The sequence below is a fragment of the Cricetulus griseus genome, assembly GCF_003668045.3.
Source record: "Cricetulus griseus strain 17A/GY chromosome 1 unlocalized genomic scaffold, alternate assembly CriGri-PICRH-1.0 chr1_0, whole genome shotgun sequence".
NCBI classification, from domain to species: domain Eukaryota; kingdom Metazoa; phylum Chordata; class Mammalia; order Rodentia; family Cricetidae; genus Cricetulus; species Cricetulus griseus.
The window spans coordinates 31452375-31477500 of NW_023276806.1; the positions used below are offsets into that span (position 1 = coordinate 31452375).

At 40.9% G+C, this 25126-nt stretch overlaps 1 protein-coding gene across 12 annotated transcripts in view; it reads left to right on the forward strand.

Annotated features, from left to right (window-relative positions):
- Ank2 (ankyrin 2) overlaps positions 1-25126 on the forward strand; it is an 842037-nt gene that overhangs the window by 420520 nt on the left and 396391 nt on the right. For 2 of the 12 annotated variants that reach the window (XM_035451892.1, XM_035451891.1), the window contains exon 2: positions 24193-24253. The exons of the other annotated variants lie outside the window; for them this stretch is intronic. In XM_035451892.1, the coding sequence (XP_035307783.1) occupies positions 24233-24253 (21 nt within the window). In that variant the 5' untranslated portion in view covers positions 24193-24232. The remainder of the gene's footprint in view (positions 1-24192; positions 24254-25126) is intronic. 12 annotated transcript variants of the gene reach the window in all.

Below are 25126 nucleotides of genomic sequence, written 5' to 3' on the forward strand. Positions count from 1 at the left end.
TGGTGTCCTTGCTATGGACACACGAATACGTGTTCACACCGTTATAGAGCTATGACATACATTTAAAACGTGCCCTTCAGCCAATTGAGAATAGATGTTGGAATCATCACTATGTTCAACACATCTTTTATCCTTGAAAATTCCCCATAATTTCTTTGATAATTTCTCCTCCCCTTTCTCCTCACACCTCAGAGTACATATCTAGAGAGATTATAGGACATCTCCATTGTGACAGAAGCACTTGCTGGGAAGGAACTGAATCGTTACCTTGAAGAATACCCCATTTTGTTTCATTGTGGTTAATACTCCAGTTGTTTACCAAGTCAGTGAGCTCTGGGACCTCACAGTACAGGAAAACAATTCTTTCTGATGATCATCCTGCCTTAAGTAGCTGGTGGGTTTCAGAGATCTTTCTGATGGATCAGTAGAGCTATGCCAAGCTCATAGTGTTGCACAGGGTGTAGCATATGGATAAAAAAACACAGTCTTTTCCCAGGAAACTAGCTCCTGGTGATAAGTAGAGAAGTTAGCTTATGTAGGTAGAGACTTGTCTCTGAGAGAGAGAGGAAAAATAAAGCAAAAGGGAATTTCTTTCGTGGGATCAACAAATAACAATTTGACAAGGGCGCCCTTCATCTGAATCCTCTGTCTTTCATTTTTCTCTTTCTTGATAATTATTCAGGCTAGAGATTGGTGACTTTGGTGTAAATTTGTCAGAGCTTAATGAGGTTCTCAGTGTGTAAAGCCATTCTTCACATCCCCTGGTGTCATGGGCAAGGGGAAAGCAGGATGGCCACTGTTCTTTTCCTAGAGAACACTTCCAACTGTTGTTTCAGATTTCAAGAGTTTATTGATTAAAAACCCAGTACATATGCATTAAAAATAAACAGGTGTTTTCTATTTTAGTATACGCTGCTGTCCTTTTTCTACTTAATGAAAAAGGAAATAGGGTCTGGAGAGATGGCTCAGTGGTTAAGAGCAAGCACTTGCTGCTCTTGCAGAGGACCCACGATCAATTCCTAGAGCCCACGTGGGAGCCCACAGCTGCCTGTAACTCCAATCCTGGAGAATCCAGACTCCCTCTTCTGATGTCCTGAGGTCCATGCGTATGTGTGGTACATGTAAACACACATAGGCACACACTTACACACATAAAATAAAACAAATAAATCTAAAAATTGCTTAAAGCTCTATGTTTTAGGTAGGTTATGAACAGCTCATATTATTCTTGAACACATTAAGTATCTTCTATTGTGTAATTATAAACATGTGATAGATTGTTTACTCTTCTCAATGAGTATTTAGCTGTGCCAGGGGCTAGGAAAAGGACATTTCTTTCCAACTTCTTTTACTCTTGAATTTTTTTTTTTTTGGAGACAGAATTTCTCTTTGTAGCCCTGGCTATCCTGGAACTCACTCTGTAGACCAGGCTGGACTCAAACTCAGAGATCTGCCCGCCTCTGCTCCTGAGTGCAGGGATTAATGGTATATGTTACCATGCCTTGCTTCAGTTGCTCACCATTAAGTTTTTAAAAGAGTGGATCTCTTATTTTCTTTTAAAAATTTTATATTTATCTATTGTGTGTGTGTGTGTGGAGGGGTTTGTGTATGTTGGTGCACATGGATCCTGTATGCAGGTGGAGGTCAGAAGATAAGTTTTGGGAGTCAGTTCTCTCCCTCAATCATGAGATTCAGAAATCAGTCTCAGGTCATAAGGCTTGTATAGTAAGTGCACTTATGTAGTGAGTAATTTGGTAGGCCTGAGAAAATGTTTAATGTCATCATATTCTACAGCTAAATGAACCCTAGAGACCATATAATGACCAGAAATGATGAAAAATGTGTTCTAGAAATTTAATGGAAGTTGTTCAAAGTCAGAATAGAATGATATTTTGTTTAATTAAAATGCACTTTTTATGCCAATAAGAAAGCTTTTAGAATCTGAAAACAGGAAAGAGTTTGTATTTTAAAATATATCTAATCAACATTGAAATATCTTCTTTTGATGGTCAAGTTTAGCAGAGTAAATTATTTTAATTTAGATTTTCTTCCTTTAACTTTACACAACACAGACGCCTTAGCCATTCTCTAGTGGTCTCATTCCCTCTTTTTTCCCAGAGAAATAAGCCAGCAATGCTTGGAGGAGAGGCCAGCTTTTGTTCTACCAGGTCCTGTCTGGCTTGTGCTGGCACCACAGGGCCTGGGCTGATTTTAGTTAATTCATTGCCCACATTTTGCCAAAGTTTTTGGTTCGAGTTGAATGGCAAAGGCTTTTCAAAGCAAGAAGAGCTATTATCGGCTGTCTCTGTGGTACCAGCATGCATCATGTCAGGATAGCCAAAGAAAGGCAAGTATGACCCAGAGTGCTGGCCAGAGATGTCTGCAGAGCATCAACTCTGGCGGTGTTTTGGGAAGGCTTTCTTGCTAAGGTGATGGAAAAGAAGCCAGAACCTTAACCTCACATTAATGTGGTTGCTTGGATCCTAAGTGTCATAAACCCTGAGTTATAATCTCAAGCTTTGCATAGCAAAAAGCTTGCTTTTCCTTAAAAATTCCAATTTGTGAAGATTTCCTTAAAACAAGTTTTCCATCAGCCTTTAAAGCTTGTTTGACAGAAACTAGAACAGTTACAGTTCCTGTATTCTGTGAGGCTCTTGCTATTGAAGTTATTCATTAAAAAAAAATGAACCTTAAATTCCCACAAACACAGCACTCACCATTCAGCATCTCCCAAGGTGGATGTTGTGCTGTTTCCTCTTGGGGAGGCATAGTGCATTTTCTTTTTTTTTTCTCACTTATTTTTATTCTTTTACAGTTTCATATGTGAATGCCTTGTCTCATCTCCCTACACGCTCACTAACTCCCTCTGAAACTCCTCTTTGCCTTGTGTGTCTTCTTGTGGACCCCACTAAGTGAGATTAGGGTTGCTTGCATGAGGGTGGGTGGGGAGGTTTTTTACTGGAGTGTAGGCAACTTAATAGTGGCCATACCACCGAAGAAAGTAACCCCCTCCTCCCTGTAACTGTTCATTGCCTATAGACCCCCAGAGAGGATGGGGCCTCATAAGCTCCTCCCCCATCCATGATGAGATGTTGGCAGGCACAATCTTGTTCTGGTCTTGTGCATATACCAAGGGCGGCAGTGAGTTTATGAGTGTACATTGTGTCCAGCAGATGTCTTTGTGCAGTTAAAAGGAGACCATTCCCGGGCTCTTACAGTCTTTCCACCCCTTTCTTCCATGATGTTCTCTGTGACTTGGGGAATGGGTGACAGAGATGTCTATTGAGACTGAGCCCTGTGTCATCACTTATTCTCAGACTTTCATTAAGTTGGGAGTCTCTAAACTACCAGGTTTGGATTCCTTCCTATAGTGTGGACTTTGATTCCAATCAGAAAGCAATTGGTTGTCCTTGTAAGAGTCAAGGCACAGTTGTACCAAAAGCATATCTTGGCAGGCCATTATTGTTGCCTGTAGCTTGGTATAACTATGGATGAATTGTCTTCCCTTTGGACATTGTAAAAACTAGCTAGCAGAGCAACAGCTTCCAGTCTAGTTCTAGTTTGATTTCTGTCTTGTGACCAAAATCTGTGATGGCTATAGCAATAGAGTCTTATCATCAAGCTCTGGTGAGATGTGGTGCCGTTTCTGCAATCAGTGAACAACTGCAGACCATTGTATACAGTTAGGAATGTACTGCCTGTGGACAGCCTAGATTCTTTCTAGTACACTGGAATCCGGTGATTCTGTTATAGGGATAACATGCATACTTACCTCTTTCAGTTCCTTTCTTACTTCTTCTTACAGATTTTGTTTTGAGTCAGAGTCTCACTATGTAGCCTAGGCTGGCCTTGAACTCATGAATCTCCTGTTGCAGCTCCCAAAGTTTGGACTGCAGTATGCAACATTATGCCCATCCATGTTTTTCTTTCTGTCTCCTCTCCCAGATTTGATTTTCCCTTCCAATTTCCTGTTTTTTTTGTTTAATTTAGAAAAGTGACTATTTTTACTTTACAAAATTATATGAGAAAGTGAAACACGCTGCTTTCTTACTAGCAGAAAGTGTGATGATTCAATGCAAATTAAATGTTTTAACTTGTCTTTGGAAAGAACTGACTTTATGGCCTTCATTTCATGTCCCAGCTGTTTGGGAATCAGTAAGTCCTTGGGGAGTTGTCGTTGAGTTATGTAATTGGCCAGAATTATTTGAGTTTGAGGAAGCACACTCACTCCCTATGCTAGCCAGGGCAGGATGGAGCTACTTTCTTCCCTTGCAGGGTTGTGACTCCCTGTGGGGTGGTGTTTTCCTAGTTGAGTGCAGATGTAAATTTATTTACCCTCTTTGCAGCTTTTGAAAAAGAACACATCATTCTTCAGCATCTTGGCTCATTGCTGCCTTGAAAAGATACTATGGGAAGAGACTAACAAAAGATGAAACAAACACTCTGATGGGCTTAGAAAATAATAAAGTACTAATATTTATGGTTCGAAATTCCTTCAGCCCCCTCCGCTCTCTTTCACCTCTCTCTCTTCCTTTAAACACAAGACATATAAACATAAGCAGTTTTGTCCTTTCACTGTGGGAGAGAGGGAAAGAGCTTCCTTTATGCTTCCTCATTGTTCTGTGATTTCCTTCTGAGTCCCACGACATGAGTCACGAAACTTGGCCCCTCGGTCTTTGAAGTTCCAGATTCTGGAATGAAAATAAAGACCCATGACTGTGCTGTCATTCTACTGTTTCAGCCTATGTGTGAGGCCACCTACAGCAGTGGACATGGGCTATGGAATCTTGCAAGGAATTATGAAATTGATTAATTTTGCGTATAATCCCCCCTTGCTGTAGCACTAAAGAGTAATGCTGGCCAGGAATTGATACAGATTTCTATTGGCTCTGTAGCATCATAAGCCCACTCACATGCTACTTAAACCCTCAAGGATTTATTTTCACTGAAGCGGAAGTGATAGACAGATACAATGAAATTTTGTTCCAAAGAATAGCTGCAACTATCTTTTTGAATAAAAGGCACTGTTCCTGTGTCGTACTTGGAGCTCCTGGTGGGATAGCTAGATCGGATGTGAGAGTTCCTGACATCTCAGGGCTAATGAAACATGTCAACATTCTAGGTGGAAGTGGAGGAAGCTGCGGGCCAAACGCTATTTTCTCAAAGTTAACAGGGTATTGCATATTGGAAGAGGGGAATAGCTTTGGCGTGGGAAGACAGCTTGGCCTTTGGGGTTAGATTACCTTTATGAGTCTTGGTAAATCTGCTGAGCAATTGGCTTTAGTTGCTTCCTTGGTGAACTAGAATGAATAATCCCCCCTTTCTTCTTCCTCCTCCTCCTCCTCCTCTTCTTCCACTGATGTTGATAACACCTGTGGCCATGTTCATGATGGGCACTGCTGTACTATTGAGCTTCATGTCCATCCATATCTGTATTTATCTTTAAGGGTGGTCTGGTGGTTAGAATAAAACATTGTGTACATGTGCACTCATGTATATAATTCCCTACTTATAGTAGAGACTCAACAAATGATAAGTTTTATAATTATTAAGGATCTAGCCAGGCACGATGGTGCATGTTTTTAATACTAGCCAGTGCTCAGGAGGAAGAGGTGGAGGCAGACACAGGTGGATGTCTGAGTTCAAAGTCAGGCTGGATCCACCTAGTGAGTTTCAGGGCAGGCAGAGATACATAATGAGATCCTGCCTTTAAATAAAAAATCTATTAGCTACCAAACTCAGCATTTTGAAGTCCAGTGTTTAAAAGCTCTGTGAATGTGAAGCATTGGTTGTGAATACTGACACTGTTCTAGCTACATGTCCAGACCTCCTGTGCCCTGAAATTAGGAAACAGCAGTGTTTCCTAGTCGCAACTGACTGGTGCAGCAAAGTTCAGAATCAAGGTTGTCACTGGCAAGTTATGCTAGGAGGGTAGTGAGGTTAGCCTGTAAAACATAACTGTTCTCTTTGAGCTTGTATTTGGTTTATCCTTTTTGAGTCCTGGGCTCATAGAATATCATATTTCAATAGTTTTTTAATACTTTATTTAACTTTAAAAAAATTGTATGTGCATTGATGTAAGGATACCAGATCCCCTGGAACTGGAATTACAGACAGGTGTGAGCTGCCATGTGGGTGCTGGGAATAGAACCCGGATCCTCTGGAAGAGCAGCCACTGCTCTTAACCACTGAGCCATCTCTCCAGCCCGAGATTTCAATAGTTTTACCAATAATAATGACTTCTAGAAATAATCTGACTCTGTATAATTTGCTATGCTAGCTGCTGCACAAGTGTCCTTCAGGCTGGGGAGAGTTGCAAATCTTCATGCATTTACACATTAAAAAAACACCTTCTATATGTGTGAAAAATACCACAATGAAAGAACATCACTCTGTAAGTAGTCAATAATTAATAAAAACTTAAAACATTACCCATGTGCTAATGAATTCATGATTGCCACAGATGATACATCTGGGGTATGATTATCTTAACTATGTATCTGGAAAATTTTTCTTTTACTTAGTTTCTTTTATGTTCTTTTAAAAGTCCATTCCGATATCTTAACTTTAACTTGGCCTGGGGTTGTAGCTCAGTGATAGAGCCCTTGTGTAGCCATTGCCAGGATGTGAGGCAGTGGGACTCAACTTCTGGGGCTGGAAAATAAAACAAAAACAGTACTGGCTTTAACTACAATCTTGTAAGCAGTTATAAAGAATGTTGAGTTCAGTTTTTTTCATGTGTCACAAAGGTGCTCCTGTTTCTTGTGGACATTGACTGGATTAATATGACAATATGACAATATTACATATTAATTAATATGACAATATTAATATGAGAAAAGCCCACCACACCTACAGATGTGAGTGTCATTATTATCATAAGTACATGGGACCCTAATTTGCCACAGAGGGGTGGGACTCTAGCTCAGTTAGCGGAGTGTGTGTTGTGGAGAGAAGTAGGCATGTAGTTCTGGGTTTGAAGTCAAGCCATAAAATCTACCGGACATGGTGGCACCCTTTAGGAATCCCAGCACTAGGGAGGTGGAGGAGAATCACAAATTCGAGATCATTCTTGGGTGAGTTTGAGACTCGTCTGGAACACATAGGAACCTATCTCAAAAATAAAACAAAACAAAAAGAGCCTGAGGAAACACAGTCATTATTACAGTTTATTGAACTCTGTTACATGACCATTTTCTGTAATGATATTGGAATTGTTTTTTGCTAATTTAATGCCACACAGGCCGAAAGTGGCAAAACCAGAGTGCAAAGCACAAGGGTCACTAACCTCTAACCTTGTGCAGTCTCCGTTGTGCTGTGTGTGTCCTACCTTATCTCTGAGCTCTATGATAGCCCAGTCCATACACTCTAGTTTGCCACTTACAAGAATATTCTTCCTTTCTACCCAATTCTTTCCTTTCTTGAGCATTTTCTGTGTGCCAGGAATTTAATAAGTCCTAGAGAAGTTAAAAACTAAAAGACAATTTCTGCTGGGGATGGGCAATTCCATGTATTCACAAATGTGGAAGGTACCACCCGGACTTTTCTTTTTCTTTTTCTTAAGAATTTATTAATTATGTATACAACATTCTGCTTCCATGTATATCTGCACAACAGAAGAGGCCATCAGATCTCATAATGGATGGTTGTGAGCCACCATGTGGTGGCTGGGAATTGAACTCAGGACCTCTGGAAGAGCAGTCAGTACTCTCAACCTCTGAGCCATCTCTCCAGCCCCAGACTTTTCTTCTTAGGTAGATTAAAGTTATTGAGAGTATGCGTGTGCACACACAGGAGCTGGAAGATGGCATTTAGTGTGCTCCATCACCGTTCACCCATTCCTATGAGGTAGGATCTCTTTCTGAATCCAGGGGTTCTCAGGATGAAAATCAGCAAGCTCCAGACCCTCTTGTTTCTAATCTCTTGAAGCTGGGGTTATAGGTGTGTGCCAGACACTTGACTTGTTACATGAATCTTGGGATCTAAAATGCACTTCTGTGAGGCATTTCTCCAGCACCTGCACTTAGTTTTATGCATATTAGTATATTCTATTAGTAAGTGTGGATTGTCCTTGTGTTTCAAAGAATTGCCTGTATTGAGGAGGCTATATATTTGTCAGTATATTGCCATGAGGAATTGAATAGTTTTTAGGGTGTACACTGTAGAATGCTGCATATTTTCCTAAGGGAGGGAATATGGAAAAGACAGTAAAACTCAAGGATTCTTGGCGGCTTGATATTCCCTTGGATTAAGTCCCTCCTGGAACTCAGCATCCTCAGTTCTTCCAGCTTGATGCCATAGTACTGGAGGTAAGTTTTGTGCTCATGTCTTAGCTGCTCTTTCTTTGAACCACATCAAGGGAATGTGCTGTGAAACAGGAGTGCTCATAGACACAATGAGGCTGCAAGATCAGAAAGCCAAACCCGGCGTCTAGTGTCTCTTTTATCCAGTCTTAGATCAACAAGAATCTTCATTAATTCTCTGAGTACCCAGAAGGGTTAATGACCACAGATCACTGGTGACATCAGGACACTGGCACATTTTGTGCTGTGGCTTTGTGAACCATGTCCCAAAGGAGACCCTTAGACATACGGCATGAACACACTGGCTAATGATCTAAGGGTAATTTTGTTATCCTAATGCTTTTAAGCATATTTTTCTCTAGTAGAAATTTTTTATCATGATAAACATTGAAGCACTTACCATTGTTGCTTCCATATTCCCATTTGTCTGAGTAAAAAATACAGATAGCACCAAAAGCAGGCATATTAGGCTAATACCACATGGATGACATCAATACAGCACTTAGAACTTGATACACTTACCATAAAGCCTTTAAATTGTCTTTGGTAGACTTTTGAGTAGGCAAGTCCATTTTCAAATTAGATAAAAAGAAATCACTCAAAGTGGGATTTTCAGAAGGACTTTTCATTCATTGCTGACAATCAGTATTGCACTCCTTACCAACTTTACAACTTTTTGGTGCAGAGTGCCCTGTGTCTCTTTGGAGACTGGCAGAAGGCTGTGGGTGTCCACTCTGGAGAGTTACAGAGGTAGTTTTCACTGCTCTGCTGAGGTCCCAGGTTTTCCATGATGTTCATGCAGCAGCCGCCTCCTAGATGCTGATGCGTTCATATTGTCTCAGGCAAGGCACAAATCAGCCGACCTCAAAGGAGCCCCTTTCTTGGTTCCACTGCTTGCTTACTTTGACGTTTTACCTAAGGTCCTGCCAAGCCTGTCCTCAAACTTCTGCGTTCATTCACTGTCCCGAATATTTAAAATCTCCAAAATCAAAATACAAACAAAAGCATCTTGAAAATAGTTTTCGTGGGCCAGTGAGATGGCTCGGAGTGGATTGTCTCCAAGCCTGACAATTCAAGCGCCATCTCAGGAACCCACAGGGTGGAGGTGAGGACTAACTTCACAAGCTTCAGCAGTTGTCCTCTGACCTCTGCACTCACCAAGGCACATTTGCCTGCTTCCATGAATGAATGAATGAGGAAATGTTAACAAGTAAAAAAGGAATATCTTGGCTGACAGTAATTTGAGAAAACCATTCTACTCTGAGAGCATGTATGAAAGAGAAAGCATTTGAACTGTCCATGGTTGAGTGTTGATGTACCATAGTTTTGCAGCCTTGAAAATGTGTTGCGTTTGTGAGTCAAACGCATCTTGTTTTCAGAAAACTGGACAAAAGAAGTATTTGTTCTCAGTGTCTCATCACCCCTCACCCCTCACCCATCACCCCACTGCCTAAGATCCAGGCCTTTCTGCCCAACTTCTCCCAGGAGAAAGGGCACTCATCCTGGAGTGCCTGGAAGGATCAGCAGGCTAGCCAGACGCAGAACACGCTTGACTTAATTTATGTCCATTGGCTCTGTGCTTAGCTGTTTGTGTGTTTCTAGCCACGGGGCGTGGGGGGAGCTGCAATACAATGTCAAAGTGTTTGTTTTACTGTTTATGATATAGACTGAAGATTGCAGGTTTTGTTGAGAGCAAATTCATTTAAACTCCAGCAGTACATTCTCAATTGCAAACATAAATTTCTGCTAGACTGAGTCTGTTGTTTAGGCCTTTTCTTTGCTGAAGCAAGTCAGAAGTCCAAGAGGCATTGGAAAGAAAGTGTGAAACATTTGCAGCAGAAGTAAAAGAGAGGAGCAAAAGGGATGAAGGAGTGTAGCCTAAAACTTCTCCGTGTTTTGAGAGCTCTTGCTGTGGAAAAGATGAATGGAAGTTTGGGTTCAGGGGCCACTTTCCTCCCAGTAGAGAAAAAGCCTTGCTTTTTTCTCTCAGATGTGGAGAAAGGGGGTTCAAGAGCTTTTGGCTAAGGCTCTCAGAGTATCCAAGTTTTTGGTTGTTGTTTCTGCTTTCACTGATCCAAGGCAGTTTACACTTCTCCCTTTATTCAGCCTTGGACTTGTGGTCATGGTCACTTACTGCTGCAAACATAGCTCCTTCCTTGCTGTCAGACTGTTCTTCAAACAGAACAGACCACTACACTCCAGAGTGAAGGGGCATAACTTACTGTATGCAGATATGCAAGTATAATTGCCTTACAGGGGTAGGCTCTTCCAGCCATGCTGCTGGCTCACACTAGAAATAGAATAGAAAGCTCTGCACACACTTTCTATCCTAGCTGCCGAGCTGGATGTGTTTTAGTTGACTTAGTGAGCCTATAATACTCTCACCAGTTGTTCTCCGAGTCCTGGTACTGAGGCAACCTCTGATTGTTTTAATTTGCAGCTAAGCAAAATGAAAACTTTTGTTCCCAAAATCCCCTTGCTGCCTTAGCTCCTGGTCTCAGGGAAAACCCTTCACCTTCCTGGCTTTGCTGTGTGTACGCATTCATTGCCTCAGTCTACCGTTTCTTGTTTGTACCTGTGCCCTAGTTAAGTTCTCCACCCATTTCTCCCTGTCTCCATAATAAGAATTTGTGCTGGCTGGGCTGGAGAGATGGCTCAGAGGTTAAGAGCACTGACTGCTCTTCTAGAGGTCTTGAGTTCAATTCCCAGCAACCACATGGTGGCTCACAACCATCCATTATGAGATCTGGTGGCCTCTTCTGTTGTGCAGATATACATGGAAGCAGAATGTTGTATACATAATAAATAAATAAAATCTTAAAAAAAAGAATTTGTGCTGGTTAGTGTACTGTAACCTTGATGCAGGCTAAAGTCACTGAGGGGAGGGAACCTCAGTTAACAAGACTAGGCTGTAGGTAAGCCTATTGGCCATTTTCTTAGTGATTGATGTGGGAAGGGTGAGCCCATAGAGGGCAGGGCCATCCCTGGGCTGGTGGTCCTGGGTGCTATAAGAAAGCATGCTGAGAAAACCAGAGTGAGATAGCCAGGAAGCAGCACCCCTCTGTGGCCTCTGCATCAGCTCCTGTCTCCACATCCCTGCCCTATTTGGGTTCCTGTGCTGACTTCCTTCACTGAAGGACTATGATGTGGAAGTGTAAACCAAATAAATGCTCCCCAACTTTGTTTTGGTCATTGTGTTTCACTATAACAATAGTAACCCTGACTAAGTCAGAATTTAAATGGAGAAGATAATCTGTCTCAAGTAAACGCTTTTGGTTATATGATTTAAAAAAGAGGCTGGCTTTTCAATATCTCAAGATAGTATATCTTTGATTTTTACATATTCTTGAAGTGGTAAGAGAATTGCTTAATTAATATGAATTAACTGCTAAAATTCCCTTCTGTGTAAAAACAAAGGGACTGAATTGAAAATCTCTGTGGGGTTTTTCTAGCCCCCAAAATGTCTACAAGCTGATGAGCTTTTGTCTCCCAGGACGAGGGGAGGCCAGATGGAAGCCTGTCTTCCCATAGTGTGCATTTTCTTGGTCAGTGGCTGAACACCTGCTTGGGATTGCTAAGAGTAAGGCCCTGTGGTTCCCAGAGCACTCCCTTTTAGCTTGGAGCAGCAAAACACCCCTCCAGCAGGCATCTCCACTCAGGTGTTTCTGCTGTAGCTTGGAATTCCCATTGTCTCAGTAATCTAACAGCTAATTTCTTTTGTATTTTCTTTTTGAAGCTGGGAATTCTTTTCAGGGGTGATGGAGAAATTATGTATATCCAAGTATCCAGAATGAACAGAAATTTAGTGTCTAATCATAGTATTAATTTGTTAAACATACATCAAAATACAAATTTTAAAAGGTGAAAAATACTTTTATTTATTTCATGAAGGGCTAGGTCAACCATTTTTCTTTTAGTTTGTTCTATTTCAAAGCAGTTTAATGCTTATGGAAAAAGTTGACCAGCCAGTAAGAATTTGAGAGTGTTGTTTAGTTTTTGACATATTGACATCAACTACAGCTACCCGGGAAAAATGAACCCACAATTGAGGAATTGCTTCCATCAAACTGGCTTGTGGGCATGTCGGAGGAGCCTTGTCTTGATTGATCATTGATGTAAAGGGCCCAGCCCACTGTGAGTGGTGTCACCCCTAGGCAGGTGGTTCTGGATTGTATTAGAAAGCTGGCTGAGTAGGAGGAGGAGGGGAAGCAAGCCAGGAAACAGCATTCCTCTTTGGTCTCTGCTTCAGTTCCTGTCCTGGCTTCCCTAATGATGGTGGTGACCTGGAAGTGTAAGGCAAGTAAACCCTTTCCACCCAAGTTGCTTTTGGTCAGTGTTTAATCATAATAGAAAAAAAAAAAACTTGAACATCTACTATTTTGTCTTCTGTCAGTTGCTTCCATAAATATCATCTCACATTAATCCTCTTGTTCTCCTCCCCCTCCCCTTTTCCCTTCCCATCTCCTTCCTCTCCCCTCCATGCTCCCACTTTGCTCAGGGCTTCTTGTTCCCCTCCCCTTCTTTGAGGGACTATGCAATCTTCTATTGGGGTCTCCTTGTTTCCCAGCTCCTCTGGTAGTGTAGATTGTAGACTGGTAATCCTTTGCTCTATGTCTAAAAATCACATATGAGTGAGTACATACCATGTTTATCATTTTGTGACTAGGTTACCTCACTCAGAATGGTTTCTTCTAGTTCCATCCATTTGCCTTCAAATTTCAAGATTCCATTGTTCTTTTTCCACTGAGTAGTACTCCATTGTGTAAAGGTACCACATTTTCTCTATCCAATCTCCAGGTGAGGGCCATCTAGACTGCTTCCAGGTTCTGGCTATTACAAATAATGCTGCTATGAACATAGCTGAACACATGTCCTTATTGTATGAATGTGCATTCTTTGGGTATATGCCTAAGAGAGGAACAGCTGGATCTTGAGATAGACTGATTCTCATTTTCCTGAGAAACCATCATACTAATTTCCCAAGTGGTTGTACAAGTTTGCACTCCCACAAGCAATGGAGGAGTGTTCCTCTTTCTCCACATACTCTCCAGCATAGACTGTCATTGGTGTTACTGATTTTAGCCATTTTGGTAGGAGTAAGATGGTATCTCAGAATGGTTTTGAGCTGCATTTCCCTGATGGCTAAGGATGATGAGTACTTTCTCTCAGCCATTTTAGATTTCTCTGCTGAGACAGGGGTGGAATAGAGGGGGGTAAGAAAGGAGATGCCTTGATAGAGGGAGACAGGACAGGTATGGAGAGAGGTCTGGCACAGGGGATATGTTAGAGGATCCACAGGGATGTCCCCAACTAAAAATCCAGGCAGTGGTGGAGAAGATGCCATTGATTTCCCTACAATGAGATTGATGTCTACCTTGGTTACCATTCGTAGAGTCTTCATCCAGTAGTTGTTCGAAGCAGAAACAGGCACCCACAGCTAAGCACTGAACCATACTCCTGGAATCCAGTTGTGGAGAGGGAGGAGGGATGAGCAAAGGAGCCAAGACGGTGCTGCAGAAACCCACAGAAACAGTTGTCCTGACCTAGTGAGAGCATGGAGACCCTAGTCATAAAGCTGGGGAAAAGGCATTGGACTGAACCAAGCCCTTTGAATGTGGGTGCCAGCTAGGAGGCCAAGACAGTCTATGGGACCTCTAACAGTGGAGTCAGTCTTTAACCCTAGAGCACAAATGGACTTTGGGAGCCCATTCCCTATGGAGGGATACTATTGCAGCCCAGATACAGCAAGGAGGGCCTAGATCCTCCCCCAAACGATATGACAGACTTTGAAGGTCCTCTGTGGAGGGCCTCACTATCCCTGGGGAGGAGGTGGGGGATGTTTTGGGTGGGTTGGTGGGGAACATGGGAGGATGGGAGGGCGAGGGAATGTAAATATGAATAGTAATTGAAGAATTTAAATACAAAAATCTGGTTCATGTATTGTAATTGGTATTCATTATTATTAATGACATTTATTAGTTTTATTGTAATGAATAAGGTACACAGTTGATTGAGATTATGGGTGATCTTTTTGAATATTATTTTTTAAAAAATATTTGTTACTCTGTATGTGCATGTATGGTTTGAGTGTGGACATGTCATGGTGTGCGTCTCTTATTTCTTATCTTTCTATGGGTTCTGGGGATCAAACTCAGGCTATCAGGCCTGCATGGCAAGCGCCTTTCCCTGGTGTTTAACTTGAAGGTCTCTTTCTGTTCTTGAAGGCCACTTTGGTCCTGTCTTCTTAGTGTCTTGTGTGTTGTGACACTGTATTGCTTTTCCTATTTTCATGACTTGAACAGTTTGAGGAGTGCTGGGACACCGAGGTCATTGTGGGATATCCCTCTGTTTGAGTTTGTGGGGTGATTTTCCCCCCCTCATAATTAGACTGCATTATGCTTTGGGAAGATGATCCCAGAACAAAGTGCCATTTCCATCACATCCCATTAGAGATAACTTCACTGATATGACTCATCCGTTGATGTGAGCCTGGCCATTTGGCTGAAATATTGTCTGCGAGAGTTTTCCAGTTAAGTCAACCATTTTAAAACTGTTATTGACTAGTATTTCAAACAAAGATTCTAGATTCCAGATTTAGAAGTTGATTTGGAAATTTACACATAGTCTTGAGAATGCTGAAAATGAGTGAAGTACTGCCCCTCCCAATCCCCTTTTCTGTCTGAAGACCACAGACCTTCATTATCTAAGCTGACAACTTCTCTCCCACCTCTCTCTACAGGTCAGCTTCTCTGGTTGTAGTCAGCACAGCCCAGAGGGAACGGGGAGGTGGCATTTTCCTCTGGAATGCTTCAGGTCCGTGAAGGAATGGCCCTGTGGACACTGACCTAGGCCTGTCAGTTCCTATATTTCCCTCTGTGCTGAGATACTTGAAGTAGCACTGTGGGTATTTTCAGCTTTGTGAATGCCCTGCTCAGAGAGGAATAGGTGTTTCCTGACTCTTGCTGACTTCTTTCTAGCAGACTTGACTCAGGGATGGGATTGTGAAGCTTGGACAGTGGCCACAGTGTCACTGTCGTGAAAGCAAAAAGAAAGGCAGAGGGTGTAGTGCAGTGGTGGAGTGCCTGCCTAGAACATGCAAAGCCCTGGGTTCCTTCAACACAAATCCAAACCAAAGCAACAACAACAACAAAAAAAAATGGAGAGAAATATTGGAAAGGACATTTTAGTGTAGTGTAGATGTGTTGACTTGGGTATTTGTCTTATTTCTTGTACCAGTGGAGCTAGAAAAGTCACCTCCTTAGTGGACTGTAGATAGCCTTCAGTGATTAGACTCATTCTCTACAGCTGAGTCCAAAGAGTTCCCTTTAAATCAAGCCCTTTTCATAAATTAATGTGTGTTTATAAACTTCATTGGTGACATCAAAATAATTTAAAAACCATGTATATATTTTCTCATACATTTTCTTTTGATATTTAACACTTATACTATTACTTACATAAACACACTGTTACCTCTTTTTCCACACACGCCCCTATAAAAAGACATTTTCTTAGCCATTAGCATAGACAACAGGGTAAAACTTACACAGTTTTCTTTCTAGAATTTGGGCACATGGTAGGCCCCTTTGAGTTCCTTTATTAATATTGGAAGTAAATTGTAAGTTGTATGTGAATTAGATTGCCTTTTAAACATTCCTGTGCCCATCACACTTTTAATGCCAATGCTGTTATGCCTGTGTGCCTGGCCTCTCGACCTTGCTTTAGAGGCAGGGTGCCATTGACCCTGGAATTCATTGATTGACCGGACTGGTGGTCCTGTGAGCCCTCAGGATCCTCCTGTCTCTGTCTTGCCCATCCCTGAGGGTATAGGTGTGTGCTGCATGCCCAATGTATGTGTTTGAATGTGTGTGAGTAATGTGTATGAAGCGGTGCATGCCCACATGTCCACGCTCCTGTAGAAACCCCCTGAAGCTGGTGGCAGGGGTCTTCGTCGATTGCTGTCCACCTTATTCACAGAGGCAAGGTCTCTCACTTGAGCCAAGAGCTTCCTGTTATGACAGGTCTTGATAGCCAGCTTATTCCAGGGATGCCTCCATTATATGAGTGCCTAAATTACGGGGTGTAGAAGAACCATCTCCTACCCAAAGAATGCCTATACACTGTTAATACTGTATGCCTTTTGGATAGGAATCAAGGAGGGAAGGGAGCTAATAATGTTGCTTTTAGATCCTGGGGTTCCTACAAATTCACCTAAATATTCATCCACTTGATTAGTTAAGAGGTTTTTGTTGTTGTTGACCCAGGATCTTGTACCCAAATAGGCAAGTACCCTACTATCGAGTTGTGGCTGGACAACTCTAAGGTGTGACTGGAAGCAAATCCTGGAAAATGGCTGTGAAGGAGGTCAGCAACTATGCCTGTTGCTGCTATCTAAAAATAATGGGATGGGGGAAAGCTAGGTTAAAATAGTGAGCCTTCATTTTCAATGGGAGGTGTGGTTTTTTGTTGTTGTAGTTTTGCTTTTTGTTTTTTCTTTAGTTAGTTTTTTATTGTTCTTTTTGTTTTGTTTTGTTTGCTAAGGGAGATACTGAGAGATACAGAGAAAACTGATGCTGATGGTGAAAGTGTTTGCCTAGTTAATGTTTCATTGGTGGCAAGCAGTTTTCAGTGTCTCATCTTTGCCAAATCTGCAGCAAATTCTCTGCTGAGAAAGAATGAAAATCAAGAGACGTGAAGTAGTTGATAGTGCATCCTAATTCCTAGTCTTAGGCTGGGGGAATGGCGTAGAATAGTGAATCTGAAGGCAGCAAAGAAAGCACTTTAAATGGAGCTAAGCGAAAGGCATCATTAACACAGAGAGAGAGTTGCAGACTCACAGTAGCGAGGAAGTCTCCCTTCTCTCTCGGAGAAGAATAAACATGTATGAAAGGCCAGGATTGAGTTTTTCAGTCATTCCGCAAAAGGAATAATGCCAGTTCTGTCAGTGGCAAGGAGTCCTCGGAGATTGCCGGTGGCTCAATGGGAGCTGAAAGCAAGGGCTTTGAGCGGTGGCTCTGTGTCTTTGTCATTCTCTGGAAATTGGAACTAAAATTAAAAGTAGTTCAACAGTTCTAAATGTCAGACGGAACGCTTTGCTCAGCGTGGAGTATACAGTGTTGACTTTCCTCGTATGTCCTCTGCTATTGTGTGAGATGCTGGATCCTGCCCATTAGCACTACTTCACTGATGCAAGAGCCAAAAAAAAACCCCCAAAAACAAAAAAACCAAAAACCAAAAAACAAACAAAAAAACCCCCAAAACAAAAAAAACCCCAACAACCAAAAACCACCACCACCAACAACAACAAGAAACAAAACAAAAACCTTGGTCTGCAATTAAGATTGTGTGATGTGATGTCATTACCAGTATGCCTGGGACTTTAATTGAGAAAGTTTTTGTTAACTTGTTTTATCCTTTTGGTACTTGGAGACCATATTCTTTTTTTCACTGTGAGTACCTCCCCGCTCTGATGGAAACTTCTGTGAATGCCGAAGTGTTACATTTTCCAAATCAGTACTAAGGCACACAGGGGGTTGTTGACCAAATGCGAAGTGAATTGTGGGAAGATTTTGTAAAATACAGTAAGAATAGCCATCTGAAATCCATGGTTACACACATAATTGCAGGAAATTTAAAACAGTGGTTGTGATTTAAGCATCTGAATAATCTTTTGTAATTTTGATAGCTTCTAGTAAGGCTTTGTGAATTTGGACACTATGTCTGTTGAAATTGTGGTCTTAATTTAGATAAAATAGACCAAGAAAGATAATGGGCATGCTTGGGGGTGCTTGGAGAGACACTGTGGAAACTGGGAGAGTGACCAGTTCTTGACTCATGGTGGCTGCTGATGGTCTGTCTATGAAAAGTGTGAACAGGACAGAAGACCCTGGAAAGCTCTTTGTGGAATGTGCCAGAGTTTTTCTGATGTCTCATTAAAACACATAGCAGTGAGTTCCACTTGAGAATTTCTGATTCAAAAGATGGAAGGGACCCAAGAACTCACCTGTCTAAGCTCTTAATACTTATCCTAAACTTGCCGGTGCAATGACCCCTGAAATAAGCATTGTCCTCACAATTCATTATGCAGAAAGATTCCTTGAAGAGCCCAGAAAATCCCCATAAAGACCCTTTTATGGGACTCAAGAGTCAGTGATTTAAAAAATTATTGTCTTGGGGCTGGAGAAATGGCTCAGCTATTAAGCCTGTTCTTCCGGAGAACCCAGGTTCAATTCCCAGCACCTCACATGGCAACTCACAACTGTCTGTAACTCCAGTTTCAGGGGATCTGACACCCTCACATAGACATACATGTAGGCAAAACAGCAATGCACCTAAAATAAGAATAAATAAGTCATTAAAAATGTTAGATTTTTTTCTTTTATTTTTGAGATTATAATTTAATTACATGATTTCTTGCTTCTCTTTCTACCTTCCAGATCCTCACATATATCTCTTACTGCTTTCTTTCAAATTCATGGCCTCTTTTTTCATTGTTATCCCATGCATATATGTATGTGCATATACATATAAATTCCTAAATATACCTTGTTCAGTCTGCATAGTGTTACTTGTATGTATGTTTTCTGGGCTGACTATTTGGTATTGGATAATTAATTGGTGTGCTCATCCCTGGAGAAGATTATTTCTCCCACTCTCAGCATTCCTTAGTTGCCTGTAGTTCTTCACTAGAAGACCTCATGGGCTTTCCCCTGTCTACTTTGGCATATCTATTAAAAAGCCCTATAGTGATCTGGTACTTCAGGCTCAAGGATACTGATCTGAAGACTTTAAGCCAAAGGAGCATCGGCAGTTTGTTAGATTTTGAATCTTCAATTTGTTTCATAATCATCCCTGGTGGAGATCTAATCTTCCTTGAAGGGTAAGAGAAAACGTCGTGGAAACATTATAATAGTTTAATGGCTTAGTCATTCCATAGGCTAAATTACATCTCATAAAAGCATGACATATTGTGATACAGTATGACGAATAGATCCTGACTTTTCTACTTACACCCCTTGGGCAAATTGTGATGGTTGGTTTTCTCCTCTGGAAAGAAGTAGTGATTCCTGACTCACGCTGCGAACAGTAAGAGTGGTCTGTGTCGGATGTGTAGTGTAGTAGTCTAGATTCTGATGATGCACTGGGAGTGTTAAATAAAACAGCTATAAAACAAACAGGAAGGGGAGGAGTGTGAAGTGAATAGGATCAAAATACATTGTATACATGTATGAAATTCCCAAAGAATTAATAAAATCATTGTCTTAGTCACTTTTATATTGCTGTGATAAAACACCATTACCAAGGCAACTTTGTTAAAAACAAAACAAACCAAAACAGCTAATTGTGTTTACAGCTTCAGAGGATTAGAATTCATTATGGTGGAACAGAGGAATAACTGAGTGCTCACTTCTCAATCCACAACCATGAGGCAGAGAGAGAGCACAGGGGGAATGGTGCCAGTCTTTTGAAACCTCAAAGCCTGTCCTTAGTGACACACTGTCTCAAGAATGCCATACCTAAGCCTTCCCAAACAGTTCCATTAACTGGGAACCAAGTATTCAAAGATGTGAGCTTATGGTGGCCATTCTCATTCAAGCCATCACATACACTGTAATAAAGAAGAAGCAATGGTGAATAACACATGTCTCTCATTTCTTAGTTTATACCACTGGCTATAAGGTGAAGATTGCTGTCCAATTTCATACTCCTCAGCTGGCAATTTCAGCAAAAGCATGTGGATGGATTTAGATTAAATCTAAAAAGAAATATAATCTCTTAAGAGTCTTTCATATAAAATTTATGAATATTTTTGAAGTTATAAAGAAAATTTAAAACAAGTTTTTGGGATGTTGTGCATTGAAAATGATTCCTTTTCTGTGATTAAATAGGCATGGTAGATGCCCATTTTCTGGAATGCTAATGAAATATTTGAAAAAATAAGGTATGTTTGTATATATTGGCTTGGCCAAAGCCCACAAGAATATAAAAGCAGGTTCAAAATCAATATATGTTATTCAAAAGATCATAATTACATGAATATAATAAAACAATTCTGGGATTTCTTATTAAGCTGGGTAACTCCAAGGAATACCCTTTTAACACCCTCCTCCATCCCTCTTTTTCCTTCCCTGAGGAAGACTAGATGGACATGATCATCTAGGATTGCTGAAGAAACTTTAATGAGCATAAAGAGTAGTCAAATTGTAGAAACCAATGAGGAGTGTGGTACATTACCATAGGACAACCGTCATCAATCTTAGGCAAGACAAGAAGGACCACAGTGAAACGTGGAGCCATCTGATAGAAGCTGGACTGATTGAGAGATGCTGCCAATGTCAGTCATGTTAGAGGGGGGAACAGATGAATGAATATCTTCATCTCTCTCCTCTTTCATCTAGGAATCTGCTAGCTGGTTAATCCACGGGTAAACTCAGTGGAATCCAGTGAGTAGGGGAGCTCAAGTGATGAAATCTGTAGGGGCAACATCACAGGACAAGAGCAGGTCAGAGGGAAAAAAGTACACAGATGTGAAGGACATGAGCTCAGGTTGGAGCTAGGAAGTAACCAGCACACTCACCCATTTCTTTTGTCTAGTAAAAAACTGTTTTGAGTTGAAGCAAGGGCACAGGAATATAGGATTAGGTCTTTGCTTGTATAGAATGAACTTTGGTCTGGATTCAAGATGAATGAGAGTATGTTGAAAAGATGATTCTGATATATAGTTTTCAAAGACAGTTTCAAGATCATAGATGCTGTTCACTAGATCTAAAAGCAAATGTAAAGACATTCTTTTCTAACAACCTTGAATGACTGCATTCTCAGTGTGGTGAACTAGGTAGATGCTGGATCTGCTCCCCATTGACTAGATGTGGACCAGGTCATTGTGAGATCAAAGGAGTTCATGTCTGGGAAATGCTTTGGGCTAGGCCTAGACATAGCCTGCTGTCAGTAAATCTAACAATTTAATAATGCATAACTGATTTTTGCATGCCTAATTTATGTGAGGCATAGCTGACTTACTCTGCTTAATTCTTTAACCTCATTTCATAACCTCACGGGAGGCTCAGAGCTCAGCAATTTGTACAAGGCCTGTAGTTAGCAAGTGACCATGCCAGGTCTTGAAGCCAGGCCAGTTAAGCCCCAATGCCAGGCCTTTCCTGGTAAACCTCAGCCCACAGTCTTTGTCCTTTTGCTCTCATAAGGCAAATCCTCTTGAAAGAGCTTTCTCTGAAGTCAAGTGATATGACTGTGTGGTGAATTTTCTTTGAAATTCTGTCCAGGAAAAGCATTGAAGTTGATGAATACAAGCTCCTTCTGAAAGGTATAAAAAACATTTGAATATAATGTGCCAAGCAGCACAATTTCCAAATGGATGCACACACTGAAATCCAAGCTTGCCTTTGTATTGTCCTCAGTGAATCATCTGGGTCTCCTCACTGCCATCAAAACCTCATCATTCTGCGTATCCTAGGCTGCCTGCCTGATGATGTTATACCGAATATGGGAAACCCAGGAAGAATTTTTGCATTTTAAAGATTGTTTTAAACATTAAGTAAGCAAGAAAATGACAAAAACATAGAAGAATCTGTAAACTTTCTAAGGAAAAATAAATACAAAGAGGCAGAAACTATGTATTAGTTTATGTAATAAGCATAATGGGAAATATTTTATTGGCAATAGAAAGTGAATTAAATACTTAATGATGTGGTAGCAGATGTTCTATATGGATTATAAATGATATTTTTGGAAAGCTGAAAAGGAAGGCTCAAATAGGAAATGTGGTGGACTGACATACATGCAGGACAAACACCCGCACACATAAAATAAAACAGATAATTAAAAAAGAATAATGGTATGTGTCTTGCCCAACAGTGGAACACACATAAGTCAACATCTAAATCAGTGGGTCTCAACCTGTGGGTAGCGACTCCTTTGAGGGGTCAAACAACCCCTTCACAGGGGTCACCTAAGACCATTGGAAACACGGATATTTACACTGTAACTCAGAGCAGTAGCAAAAACACAGTCATGAAGTAACAGTGGAAATAATCTTATGGTTGGGGTCACCACAACATGAAGAGCTGTATTAAAGGGTTGCAGCATTAGGAAGGTTGGGAATCACTGATCTAAATGATTATTATGAAGATCATGGCTAAATAAATTCTTTAGCAGACACTTATTGCACAGATTTACACACATTAAAATGGGGCAGAGGAGCTCAGTAGGAGCGCTTGCTCTGTAAGTGTGAGGACCTGAGTTTGAATCCCCAGGACTCAGTGTAGTTAGACATGGCTGTTGGTGCTTGTAACCTCATAACTGGGTGTGGGAGTGGTGTTAAGAGTTCCAGCGCTCCAGTGGATGGCCTCCAAACCATACACACACAAGAGCACTAACTGGGTTATCAAAAAAAAAAAAAAAAAAAAAAGAGGAGAAGGTGTTAGGAGATTTAAGGGTGAGTCAGAAGGGGGAAGTAAGGATGGGTGGTATATATGTATATATGATCATATTTCAGTGTATACTTACGTGAAATTCTCAAAGGATGAAAAGAAGAATTGGGATGAGGTAGGCTTCCCAAAGTTCACTGGCAGCAAGCCTAACCAAAAAGGAGACTTCTAGTGCAGTAAGAGACTCGTCTCAAAGCAGTAAGTCAGGGGGCAGCAGAGGACGACACCCAGTGTCCTGCTCTGGCCACCACATGCGTACGAAGGGCAAACACACACACAGTTATGTAATGTACCACACATGTGCACCGTATAGCACACACCCCACACATGCAAATAATAAACAATGTGACATGTGGGACATGCAGAATGTGGAATTCGGCATGGTGTGCAGACAGCATGCTGTGTGTAAGCTTATGTACTAGGTTTATAAGTGCACACAGAAATACATGTTTGAAGGGAAAAGAGCATGTGTGAGGTAAAGCAGTGTTGGATTTATACAGTGGAATGAGAGATGCTAATTTTTCTAAAGTTCATTTATTAGAGTGTTTCAACTTATTTATTTATTTTTATTTTATTTAATTTTTGGTTTTTCAAGACAGGGTTTCTCTGTGGCTTTGGAGGCTGTCCTGGAACTAGCTCTTGTAGGCCAGGGTGGTCTTGAACTCACAAAAATCCACCTGCCTCTACCTCCCGATTGCTGAGATTAAAGGAGTGCATTACCACCACCACCTGGCTGAGTGTTTCAACTTTTAAATTAAAATAAAAATTTAACTTTCTGTAATACATTGTAAAGCAAGTAATGAGCATGGAAGTTACAGAACTGGCTCCCTAATGGTTTTTATGTAAGTTTTATCAACATATTTTGTGTGCATAGAAGTGATCAAAGTGTCAATCAAAGTATATGGCCCTGTGTTGCTTGCTTTACTAAACCTGAACTAAGAAAGCCATTTGTATGAGTAAACACAAAGATTCCTATTGCTCATAATACCCTCAAATATCCCCTAACAATTTGTATAATTACAGAAGTTCTCATGCATTCTAGAATCTATGCCTCTTGCACATTATATCCTATTTCCCATTATATTTTGTCTACTTTTAAAAAAACATTTATTTACTATGTATACAGTTTTCTCTCTGCATGCATCCCTGCAGGCCAGAAGAGGGCACCAGATCTCATTATGGATGGTTGTGAGCCATCAGGTGGCTGCTGGGAATTGAACTCAAGACCTCTGGAAGAGTGGCCAGTGCTCTTAACCTCTGAGCCATCTCTCCAGCCCTATTTTTCTACTTTTTGAGCACTTGAAATAATGTTTTTGCTTTGTTCTTTGGCATTAAAAAGAGTTGAGTCAGTGTGCACTACAAACTTAATTTTAGTTCACATCTAAATGTTGTTAATGACGTATAATTCCAAACTTTTAATGTTTTCTCTCTTCTTTTCCTTTTAGGTAAGTAACTGATCAGGGACATGAAGAACTGGCATTTCAAATGACAACCATGTTGCAAAAGGTACTTTTGGTATTTTAATCAAAAGACACAGGGGCTGGAATATAACTGATTACTTACTCCTTTGCTTAAAAAAATCTTGTGAATCAGATGTAAAGACATAATATCACTATTCATTTTAAATGATGAAGAAACTAAGTATGACAACCTTTTTGTCTGTGTTGAAGCAGTTTTATCAGTATTAGTGTTATGTGGGGATGGAAAGAGAATTGTCTTTTTCTCAAGACTCATTTCTGGGAAATGAAGGAGGAAACTGACTGCCTATAGTGTTACATACTATAGGTCACACCGGGATTCAGCTGGCAGGGAGCTCTCCTTTCTGTTCTTAGGCTTTATTTTCTGGGGCCAAACTGTCTTCAGAATTACATATTGTATTCGTTGTTTTAAGCTTGCTGACTGGAGTGTTCAATTCTGGATAATTATATTAGATCGCATCCATGTGGAGAATTCTTTGGGGGAAGAATTACATGTGTAGAAATTGTTTTTTTTGATAAAGGAAATTAGAGGGGAGCAGGGAACATTATACAGAATTGTATAGAGGAAGCACAGGATGTGAAATTCCTTAGTCTGGTGCATCACACATGTGATGTTTGGAATTATATTCTCTTTAAAAGGCACAATCATAAAGCAGTTTACAAAGTGGAGTCTAGAACTAGATTGATAACAGATAGTTTATTAAGAAAGTACTAACGCAGTGGAGCCAGTGACCAGGTTTACACTGGAGCAGGAGTGACCCACCAGATGTCTCCTAGTCCACTTAGCCAGGTGGAAGAGAGAAAAAGGCCTGCGCGTTTGCCTCCCAACTACTTGAACCCTTGTTACATTACTCTGACCGAACCCAAGTGGGCGTGGTCAGCGGCACCTGTGGCCAGCCCC